An 11,549-nucleotide genomic window follows, 5' to 3' on the forward strand; every position below is an offset into this window, starting at 1 on the left:
TCTCAAACACTGGGTCTATACGGTTCTCTTTTAAACGAGTTTCCTGAGAAAGTAAGGTACATGCTGTCACATTCTGTCTCATTTTCCCAATAACTTTTGACTTGATTGGCAGATTTTAACTAAAACTGCAGGTAAGGAGCAGCATCCAAAGACAGAAGTTTTATGAAGGTAGGTACCCAAGCAGAGAAGGGAGAACCGTGGCCAAGGAGATAACATTACCTTTAACTTGGTATCTCCTAACAATGATTTGTAAAGAACGATTTGGGGGCCTTTCTTCGTTTTTGAAGATCAATTGATGATTGTTTTCTTCACTAGGTTTTTTTGTTTGTTTGTTTATTTCACAGACAATTGATGGTAGAATGTGGCACCAAAAGAGCTTCTGCCCCCACCCCATGTGCATTGGAGTTGCAAATGCTCATGATGTGTGATATATCCCGTCTGTCTGGCTTGTTAAGTTTGCAGTTAAGGCTGCAAGTATGCACCCATGGGACCTGAGTTTTCTTTTCCAGTTCCTGCAGCTCTCCCTTTTGCGGTGCCAATACACCATGCCTGCTGACCTCATGGCTGCGCTATTGCTTGGTTTTACACGCTGCGGGCGACCGAGCGCCGGCCCAGCCGCGGGTTACGGCCGCAACGCGCGGCCTCCTCGAGCCCCCCACCAGCCAATGGCAGCTCCGCACGGCGGCGCGTCCGGAGCGGGGATTGGCTGGGCTGGTTTGCGCGGGCGCGGCCCGAGAGAGGGCGGTGGCCAGGGCGGTCGTGACGGGAGAGGGCGCAGCTCGCCCGCCGCCATGTTGCGAGCCCTGTGGCGGCGGTGGGACGCTTACAAGTACCGCTTCGTGCCCTGGCTGGCCCTCAACCTCCGCCGCAAGCGCAGGTGAGGCGGAGGGACGGGTCCTGGCCGCCGCCGGGCAGCGGCGAGGCCGCTTCTGCCCTCCGGCGGGGTGAGGTGGCGGCAGCCGGTGCCGCCTGATGGTTTTCCCGCAGGGTTTTTCGGCTTCGAGTAGCTGCTGGAGCTGGGTGAGAGCTCCCCTCGGGGGGGCGAGGAGCTGCCGTGGCCGCAACCCCGCTCCCCCCTCTCGGGAGTGGCCGGGGGCGCCGCAGGAGCTATCTCGTGCTTTTCACTGGGAGGTGGCTGCTTTGCCAAAGTGGTTCAGCCTTGTGTGTCACCTCGCTGGCGTATAACTTGGACACTTTAAAATGGTGTTTAATGTTAAAAGTAGATGGATAGGTTTTTCTTTTTTTTTCGGTAAGATGTGTTTGCCCTTTTTTGAAAGGTAAAAGTAGCGCTTGAATTTAAATGCGACATTCTTATAAGTAGCATAAATTAAAATCTCTCTAGTCAACATAATATTTGTCTCATTTAAAGTGTAATGAACTATATATGTATTTTTATAAACTTTGATAATCGCATATATTTGATTTTTGGTATAGTTGTCACTGAGAGCTCAGTGGGGTTTAACCTACTTGCCTTGTAAATAAACAGATGATGGTTTTCTAGTAGGACAGGTATGAAAGAATATTCTTTAGAGTTTGGGTTTGTTTGAAACAACAGTGCGTATAAGTTGCTGCTGTAAAATGGCTCTTCAGTATTTTATTTAGGAAAAATGTAATATTAAAATATTTTTTTTTCTTTACAGGACCCTCCGATATGTTCCCGAAAGCTCCCAAGACAAAATTATCTCCGATGAAGATGTCTTTGAAACACTACTGAAAATATTTAAAGCTCTGTTCATAAATGATTTCAGTAGACAAATGCATATTTTGGCCTTATTTCCAGAAATCAGATGTAAATATCTGGAATTATTGACTGTCGAGCAGAAGCGATCAGAAGTAAATTCATGTAACCATCACAGTCAACATGTGTTTAGTCCAGAGGAAGTTCTGTTTAATACACTGGGGTTCAGTATTACTCGCGACCGAAGTTCCCTGGTATCTGCTGGAACTGGAGTATTTGTTACCAAAGGTTTTGTACCAAAAGGGACAGTTGTATCTATGTACCCTGGTAATGGAATGTTCTTTTTTCTGATTAAGTTAGGTGTAATTTCTAACCATCTAATTATAGAATGCCAAAGTTCTACACTAATTTTTATTTTACGGGTTTTATTTCTGTCATCCCTTAACAAAATTACAAGTTATGGTGAATGAGAATTTCTGTATAAACTGACTAGAGTTCTTTTGGAAATAAGCAAAGCAGTATTGGGGGGGGGGGGTAATTTTGTTTATAAAAAAAACTTCCAGTACTCAGAGTCTGATTTTTCAGCTGCTGGAAAAGTTTTTCCATATTCTTTAAACACAAATGCATGGGAGCATTTTCAAGCAGATGAACAATACAGTTTAATTCTTTGGGGTTTCTGTTTTGGATAAGGATCTGAAAGATGAGGTTTTGAGATCTCCACACAGATTAGCATACAAGACTATGACCTTTTTCAAAGCACAAAAGTATAAATTGGAGAATGAAAAAACCTTTATTTAGTAGAACTCTCTTCCACAAAGCATGTTTGGAAAATCAGCACTTCTCTGTTCCTCCCCCTCATTTCTTGGAACTGTATTTGCTTACATTTATTAAAAAGATCTGTAATTCTGTCGGTGCGGCCAAGCTAGGACAGTTCTGCTGAAACACTTTGGATTTGTTTCTGTTTCATCTGTCAACAGAACCGTCCCCTGCCTGCGGTCTCTAGCTTGTGCCAGCATTGCGGGACCGGGACCGGCCTAAGCATTGGGCAGCGGAGCATGTTTTGCCATGCCAAAGCAGGAGTGTCTGGCCATTACCATTGACTGGTAAACTGACCACTTGTCAAATGGCAGTCACAGGGAATGAGCCTGTGGCCTTGCCGCTCCCCTCAAATTTCAGGCACATACTAAATGTGAGTGTAGGCCCATTGAGAGTCTCCTCTAGCAGCTCATCTAGCAAAACAAGAGGAGGAGCTGTTGAAATGCCTGCCTTTTTCAGGGGTGTGAAGGAAACTGCAGGGCTGCTGGCTGAGGAAGGGACCCTGTGGAGAGAGCAGGCCAGTGCTCTCCTGCCCGTGTTTGAGCAGTGAGTGCTGCCTGCCGGCGGGGCCTTCGCCTGGCTCCTCCGGAGACTGCAATGAGGGATTTCTGCGCAGGGTCGCTGGAGATGGTGTAGTGGGTGTGAGGGATGTAGGACTGCAATGTCGTGAAAAGTTGCAAGCCAGTCTGCTGTGATTTTTCTGTGCTTGGAACCTGGGGTAGGTTAAATCCTGTCCACAGATTGGGAAACGGTCTGCTGAAATGATTTGTCTGTTCTTGGTTTGGCATTTTGCCTCTCCTGTACCAAACAAAATGTCTGATCAGGGTGGCGGAGGGGGGTGTTTCAGCTTCTTTGCTGTCTGTGTGTGTGCTTTTCAGAGTCCTGCCTGACACAGCAGTAACAAAACGGCCTAATATCTTCAGCTGCGCTTTCCTGAACAAATGTCACGTCACGTTTTCCTCTCTGAAGCAGGCCAGTTGGCTGCAATGCTTTAGCTACCTCTCAGGTGGATACTGGACAGAGGCCTTCTCTTTAATGATTTTCTTCAGTGGCATCTTCTCTTTGGAATATTTCAGCTCATTTAGATTTTTTTTGCATCCCACAGAGATGTGTCTAAAAGCCTCTAGGTTTAGAAGTGTCAATGTCATTAACTGAGAGAGGAGTTCTCTCCTACCCCCTCTGTCTCCTTTGAGTTTCTGTATGGAGGGGACTGAATGATATTGTAAGCCCATTCTGACAGTTAACTGGTTTTCTCCTGAAATAATCATATCTGTCTTGCAACAGGTACAGTATACAGAAAGCATGAGCCCATCTTTTTCCAGTCCCTTGGCAATCCCTTTATTTTTAGGTGCATAGATGGCGTCCTTATTGATGGGAACGATAAAGGACTATCAAGATCAGTGTACAGGTAAGCAGTCAAAAGAAACAGGGAATTGTCACTCAACTGATTTAAAACAGTGGTACCAATAGTCTCAGTTCCCTATTATCTTACCCTAAACTGAGTTATATTTTAATATCATCCACCTACGTGTACCTCGTAATGCAAACAACACAAGAGCTGTTATGTACTTGTGTCTTCATCTGTAACACCAATGAGATGCATTTTGATGTACAGAGACTGTTTTGTGTAAAGAAAATAGTTTTAATAGGAGCAGGATGTAGCATAATTTTTTTTTTAATGTTTCTGAGCTGTTACTCAAATCTGCTTAGTGGATTAAAAAAAAAAAGCCTGTATATGGACTTGCTAATACCAAAAGGATGAATCCGGTAACTCCAGCTCTGGTCTACAGATGAGCAGCACTTAAGAAGGGAGCAGTAACCCTTATTATTATTATTTATTTTATTAGTAATTAATATTATTATTTTTGTTATTATTATCATCTCACATTGGAAGGGACCCATAACGATCATCGAGTCCAACTCCCTGCTCCTCACAGGACTACCTAAAACTAAACCATACGACTAAGAGCATTGTCCAGGTGCTCCTTGAACTCTTGGCGGGCTTGGTGCCGTGACCACTTCCCTGGGGAGCCTGTTCCAGGGACCGACCACCCTCTGTGTGAAGAACCTTTTCCTAATGTCCAACCTGAACTTCCCCTGACACAGCTAACCTGGACTGTTTTAGCTTACCTTCAAATATAATTTGTAGCAATTTGTGTTTAAATATGACATGAAAAGAAAATAAAATTAATAACAAGCAAAATGATCTAAAATAATACCTAATTTGAACACTAATACCTACTAATACCAGATTTTAATTCTGGGAGTGAGTTCGAAGTTGATATTGAAATGAGCCTTCACATCTTTAGAGGTGAACGAGATGTGTTGACACTTCCATAATGGTAACATTTGATGTGGATTTCTGGAATTGTATGGGGTGGTTTTGTGCAGGTTCTTCCACCAGAGTCTGAACAACACCACACACTAGTGGGAGGTTTAACTGTACTTCTTAAAGTATCATCGAGGTGTTGGTCCGTGCACACACACCCCCACCCCAGTGTTGTCCTGTCTCCCGGGTGGGCTGGACAGCTGTAACTTCACCCAGCGACTGTGGCTGTTTCTACAGGAGGAAGTACAGGTAACCTGTTAAGTGAAGGAGCAGTGATTCACGTTAACGCTGTTGGTCGTTTCAGGTCTTGCAGCAGGAGAGATCAACTTGGCCCATTTCAAATGAGCGATGAGAGCTGGCTCACAGCTGCCCCGCAAAACCCACTAGCGGTGGGACAGTATGTCAACAACTGCTCACATGGTAAGTTGCCAAGTAAATTTTCCAGGCTTGAGTTTGTCTTTAGGGACATAAATTATTTTGGAGGTGACACAGAGAATCAGCTACTGATGTTGGGGGACAATACTGCTGTTTAAAACAAGATAAGCACTTAGAGGATGAAGAGTTTCTGAGGCCTTTTGTGACAGCTGGGTGTTAGAATCCTTCAGCACAGCAGTGCTTCAGATATCCTTGTGCATTACTCAGTGACTCTCCTAGATCCCCCAGTCGTCGTCTTGGTGTGTAGAATGAAAGGCACGCATCCCAAAATGTGAGGTGGTGGGAAAGGGTATCTGGCAAAGGACTGCTGGGCTGAGACAGTACACAGAGTTGCAGATCAAGTTCCTCAGTACAGTTCCAGCAGGCTTCATGAGAAAGCACAGTGACATGTACAGTAAGATTCTGTCACTGCTCAGTTTGAACTATAATACTTTTCTTAGACTTCCTTAAGTTTATGCACAAAATCTAGGAAACTGTTGGTATGATCTAGCTGTTGGATATGAAGAGAGGAACTATTTATTCTGTTTCACACAGTACGTGTTGGTCTTAAGGTTTGGGGGAATAACCCATTCATGGGAATGGTTGTGAAATGCAGAAAGGTGAATTGCTACCATACCTAGCTTCTAAGTGGCTTTCAGAGCCTGCATTACAGTAAAGATGCCCTGCCTCCAGGTAGCATCCAGAAAGGTTGCTGGAGTAGCAAACCAGGTATTGACTGGCATGGAGAAAAAAGGCTGTCCCATGAAACTATTTCTTCCAGATCCAATGTCCACATAAGGAAAATTTCCTTCTTCTTGCTGGACAGATGGTGATTTTCTCCCTGGCTGTATTTATGACATATTTTGCCACCAGGAAAATTTTTTTCAAGATTTTTTTTAACTGAAAAGCGAATGTTGTATATTAACAACATTTAGCAATGCTGTAAGTTACCCCTGGTGCTATGCAAGTTGTGCCCCTTCATATACATGTTGATAATCATAGAATCATAGAATGGTTTGGGTTGGAGGGGACCTTTAAAGGCCATCTAGTCCAATCCACCTACAATAAGCACCTTCAACTAGAACAGGTTGCTCAGAGCCATGTCCAACCTGACCTTGAATGTTTCCAGGGATGGGGCATCTACCCCCTCTCTGGGCAACCCATCCCAGTGTTTCACCACCACCATCATAAAAAATGTCTTCCTTATATCTAGTCTAAATCTACCCTCTTTTAGTTTAAAACCATTACCCCTTGTGCTGTCACAACAGGCCTTGCTAAAAAGACTATCCCCATATTTCTTGTAGGCCCTCTTTAAGTACAGAAAGGCTGCAATAAGGTCTCCCTGGAGCCTTCTGTTCTCTGGGCTGACCAACACCAATTCTCTCAGCCTGTCCTCGCAGGAGAGGTGCTCCATCCCTCTTATGATTTTTGTGTCCCTCCTCTGGACCCGCTCCAACAGGTCCATGTCCTTCCTGTGCTGAGGACCCCAGAGCTGGACGCAGCACTCCAGGTGGGGTCTCACCAGAGCAGAGCAGAGGGGCAGAATCCCCTCCCTCGACCTGCTGGCCACCCTTCTTTTGCTGCAGCCCAGGAGGCGGTTGGCTTTCTGGGCTGCGAGCACACGTTGCTGGCTCATGTCCAGCTTTTCATCAGGTCTTCATGTTTAATGCAATAAGGATGAATTAAAGCTCCTATAGTTGGTTGTGTATCTCCTGTGTAAATTCAAAATAGGACTTCAGAGGAGTGTAGCAGCTGCCAACAGGGGCATGGTTTTCAGGCTTGATGAAGCATCTGGTACTTTTGCAGAAGCACATTTGATATTTTTACACATCTCTAAACCCTATCTAAGATTTTCTGAGTATCATAGAGACTTTTTTTTTTTTTCTTCTTTCTAGAAAAAGCAGCCAACGTGTGTTATCAGGAGTTTGATGTGCCGGGATATTTTCCAGTAGAACTGAAACAGTATCTTCCAAACATCGTCTACAGCCATGACATAGAGAGGTTAGCAGCAAATCAAAGAGCTCATAGATTTGTATGCTGCAAAGCATACTGTATGTGTAAAAAAGACAAACATAGTTGAAGAATGAAGAAGCTCTTTGAATAGACTAATCTTATGTGATTTACAAGACTATTTATTTTTGTTCCTTTTTCCACATCTCTGCAAGTGAGATCAGGATAGCTCTGAAGACAGTTTTACAAGCAGTGGTTACACTAGAGTGATTCTTCTGAATCCCATCGAGCACTAGTTATATTTTGCTTGTATTACAGTACTGAGGTTTTTCAGTATGTATTTCAAATGTTGTTAGCAACCTTTAAGCAATCAAAGCTCTTCTAAGGTAGCTGAGATTTAGGCTTCTTGCTCTCTTGTTGTCCATATCTTCTGCTTATGTGAGGAATAGGCAGATTAATTTGTAAGAAGAAACCTAAAATTAATGTGTGTTGAGACAAGTGAAATACTATGCAGTATAAAGGCATGTGACTTTTCATTATGCTACACAATTAGAACATCCTCATTATGACCTTAAAATCCACCTCTTTTAGAAATTAAAACACTTAGGAACCTTTCTCAGGTTTTTGTTTGGAAATGTGGGAGAAGTGACAATTAGATGAATATGTACAAGCAGCAATATGGACAACAAGGACAGTATGTCTGGAAGTGAGTGTCGTGTACTGGAATGTAGTCAAGAATAACTTTGAAGCTGTGGGAAAGTAAGTTGTGATGTTGGTCCTGAATTTAACACACTAAAGAAATTTGTGCTTCTGGTCCAGTTGCTGCCTTCAGGAACCAAATAATCCTCTTCATCCAGAGGATGTGTAAGGATTTTAGAGCAGATCATCTAGACTTTTAATGTCATTCTGGAGTTATTTTAAAACTCTGAAGTGTGTTTGGAGAAAGTCACGGTGCCTATTGGAAAAATAGTTTTTCTGATTAAACTTAGACTTTGTTGAGGCAAGGTTAAAGGTGCACGTGTAATCTGCAAATAAATAAATAAATGCTAATAAAAGAAACGGTAAGACCAACCTCTCAGGAAGCCTGGATGCTGTACTTGAAGTGTGAAAGTGCAGTGAGCAGAGCTGAGCTATGGGACCATTTCAGGAAGGGGGAATTTTGCTCTCTTCCTTGGAATCTGTCCAAGAAAATACAGTCTTTCAGTCATCTGTTCTCCCGGTGTACAGCCACTAGACAAAAGATCCCATCTGCTTCTAGCTGCTTGTTTTGATATTAATATTTACAGTGCTGGCAACATAGGTAATCTGGTTTCTGAATCTTTTTCGATCTTGTAAAAGAATTCTTGGTACTTGTTTACCTTTTTGTTGTAGTCATTTGATTTGTTTCAAAATGGCATCACACTGAATTTCTTAGTAGTGGGGACTGTTTGCGTTGATGCTGTCCTTCACTTTCACTGTCATCAGCATCAGAAGAATGTGCTCTCCTTCCTAGAATAGATACTTCAGCGTTAGGGCGTGGCCATTTACTTAAAGGAGGTGTAGGGGGCTGGGTTCCTCTGTCTCTCTGTAAGAAAACTGTTTGCCAGCCACTGATTTCAGCTTGGGGTTTATGGAGAATTCACCCATCATCGTAGATTGCAGCAGGTCTCTGATGCGGCTCTGAGCTCTCTTCCTGGATGTTGTTTGGCTGAGAGTGGTTTTAGTCAAGGAGCGCCTGTGGGGAGGCGTGTCTAGAGGAATGATTTCTGCTCCATGAACTTTGCTGTAGCTTCTCCTCCTGTCTGTGTAAGTGTCTTTTTCTCTGTCTTGAGTAATGCTTTACATTTCTCAATATTTGTGTGAGTGGAAACGTTATTTGCATACCCACATAGGCTGTGCTTTTTTTGGTAGTTATATTGGTTTTGCTTACATTTGCTATCTGTATTTCAGTGTTGTTTTTCCAGGCTCCCTGGCCTGCATTATGCATGTTACTCCCAAAAGTAATCTAGACAGCGCCATTGTTTTAGCTCCTTGCTGTGAAGAATTAAAAAAATTCAAATGAAGCCAGAATTGTTCACTTCCACATGTTTTGCTTTTCCTTTTTTTACAGCCACCCGAGGTGTGTAGTGCTTGTCACTCTCAGAGACATCAAGCAAGGAGAAGAACTTTTTTCTAATTACTACACCATTGTCAGCTGAATTAATAGGTTCAAGACTGAAGAAATCTGTGTCATTAAAATACTTACTCTGTGTGTACTTCAAGCTTCATGGGCATTTTTACATAACGGAGGGCTGTAGCTTTACCATTTAGAAAGCAAGCTGCAGGCTTGTATTTCCCTGAAAATACTCCACATTTGATGCAGAGGTGAAGGTTTAACAATTTACATCATTAGGTTCTCAGTTGTCTACTGTTGCTGATATTATTGCTTATTGGTGTTCAGCTGTCCATACAGAAGCTTATAAAATAAAATCCTAAGTTCTGGACATGTCATTTAATCTTCTAGTTTGCACAGTTGTCTCTAACTGTGGCCCAGTTTTCATATTTTGCCATTTCATGTCTCGTGCTTACAGTGGACACAGTTTGTAAAAATGACTTCCCTCTCGTGAACTATTCCTCAGATAATCCTCATAGTTCACGGTAATTACTAGTTCTTGTTCTGGTTTTCTTGGAGTTGGTCCCCTTGGTATCTCCTTCCTTTTAGAAGGCATTTCAATGTAGCCAGTTGCCCAAATGTTTTATGCAGCCAATTTTGGAACAGTGGCCCTTCAGATGTGCCTGCATGGTGCGCTGTCATCAAGAGGCCAGCTTGAGCCACTGGCTTTAGCTGTGCCTGTGTTGGGGCAGGAGGAAAGGTGGTTTTATCTTGAAGCCCTGTCCAATCCTAGTTTCAGTGGTTCAGTGAAAGTTTCCTGGCATGTGGCAACTTTTATAGCTTTTATTCTCAAAGAGAGAGAACTTCATGTTGCAGCATAGCTGGAAGAAATAACGCCAACCAAGTGTGCTGTGTATTTTTTTTTTTAATGAGTTACTGGCATAAACAGAGCCAGCCACTCCCACATTAATTCTTGCTGCTGTCTGCAAACTGCCTTCAGAAAATAAACAAGAGACAGCTTGTCAGTCTTTTGGTCTGGCTAAACAGCTTGGGAAAGAAAAATCATCCCAGTATATACTGCAGAAGTCCCAGCAAGCGTCCCAGTGAATTTGTGGTTGGCATAAGCTCATGAGAATGGAGGAACTGGGAAACTGTGCTCTCACAAACCTGGTAGTGGTTGGGGCAGCCGGGGTGCCCTGCTTAGCTGCAGAAGCACCGAGTCTCCTTTTCTGAATGCAGTTTTTCGGTGTCTGTGCTACTTGGTCTCCTTCCAAGCCCGAACCTTGTCTTTCATATTCACCTGGAACTCCTCAGCCGGAGAAGGCTGGCTTTTTCAGGAAGATTTAAACAGCAGAGCTATGAGACAGTGGCATGTGGCTCAGCATGGGTCGTACAAGTTTTATGAAGATGCTGGGGACAACCTCTAGTGACAGTCCTTGTGTCTTCATGGCGTGGTAATGGATCAGAGCAGGCAGTGATCTCCAGTCTACTGAAGAGGATGCTCATCCTCCACCACCCAGAGGACCCCTTATCTCCCCCGCTGACTCTGGAGGAGGCTATTGTGCATCTATTGATCTCGGAGGCGGCGGCTGGTCATCAGGGTGCCTGCAATGCTGCTGAGCTCGGCGGGTCGGGGTTTATGGGCAGGTGGGGAATACCAGTCTCGGAATGCCAGGAGAGGCCGGTGCTGTTCATGTTCTCCAGGCTGAGATGCTGTCATGCGAGGGCATTAGGTGACTTCAGCTGTCTCATCATATACTTGTTAATACTTCTTAAATGACTGGATTTGAAAGTACGCTCCTGTCCGACGACGGTGGAACCCAGGTTTACAACTCATTCATTGAGAAAGGTTTGCGTTACTGCGCTTCCCGCCTCCCGGATGCGAACATTGCACGGCGGCGGGGGATTGCAGTGCTGAAGCGCAGGCTGCCTGTCACTGACAGGGTACCTGGGACTAGCTTCTCCTTGCTGAAATACTGAAGCCTGACAGCCTGCTTCAGGGACAGCTCGTACGTAGGGGAGAGCAAGGCCTGGTCTGGAACTGGCAGCAGCAATTGATTTCTGTCAACTGGTGGCTATAAAAAGCCAAAATATGGCAGGAGCAGGAGAAGGAGGTGCCGTCAGGTGGTACTTCTGAGCAGGAAGCCGCACAACACGGGGACTGAGCAGGAGAAAGGAAGATGGAAGAGTAGAAATAATGGTCCAGTAAAGTGCTGCAGCCTATGAAAGGGCTTCAGGTATGTCAGGCTTTTCCTTGTCTTTAGACTCCCATCCCTTCATTAAAGGTGAAA

At 44.1% G+C, this 11,549-nt stretch overlaps 1 protein-coding gene across 2 annotated transcripts; it reads left to right on the top strand.

Annotated features, from left to right (window-relative positions):
• Positions 1-747: 747 nt before the first annotated feature.
• Positions 748-9,421, top strand: SETD9 (SET domain containing 9). Of its 2 annotated transcripts, none has more exons than XM_087759786.1 (6): positions 748-877; positions 1,641-2,005; positions 3,779-3,902; positions 5,128-5,243; positions 7,133-7,238; positions 9,277-9,421. In XM_087759786.1, exons 1-6 carry the CDS (start codon positions 792-794, stop codon positions 9,362-9,364), a joined length of 885 nt encoding a protein of 294 aa, XP_087615912.1. In that variant the 5' UTR covers positions 748-791; the 3' UTR covers positions 9,365-9,421. The 2 variants fall into 2 exon arrangements, with proteins under 2 accessions (XP_087615912.1, XP_087615913.1); XM_087759787.1 differs by having other exon boundaries at positions 1,641-1,966.
• Positions 9,422-11,549: the final 2,128 nt, after the last annotated feature.

Source organism: Nipponia nippon, unplaced genomic scaffold (assembly GCF_047370975.1).
Source record: "Nipponia nippon isolate SJK-2023a ecotype South Korea unplaced genomic scaffold, ASM4737097v1 scaffold_20, whole genome shotgun sequence".
Lineage (NCBI taxonomy): Eukaryota > Metazoa > Chordata > Aves > Pelecaniformes > Threskiornithidae > Nipponia > Nipponia nippon.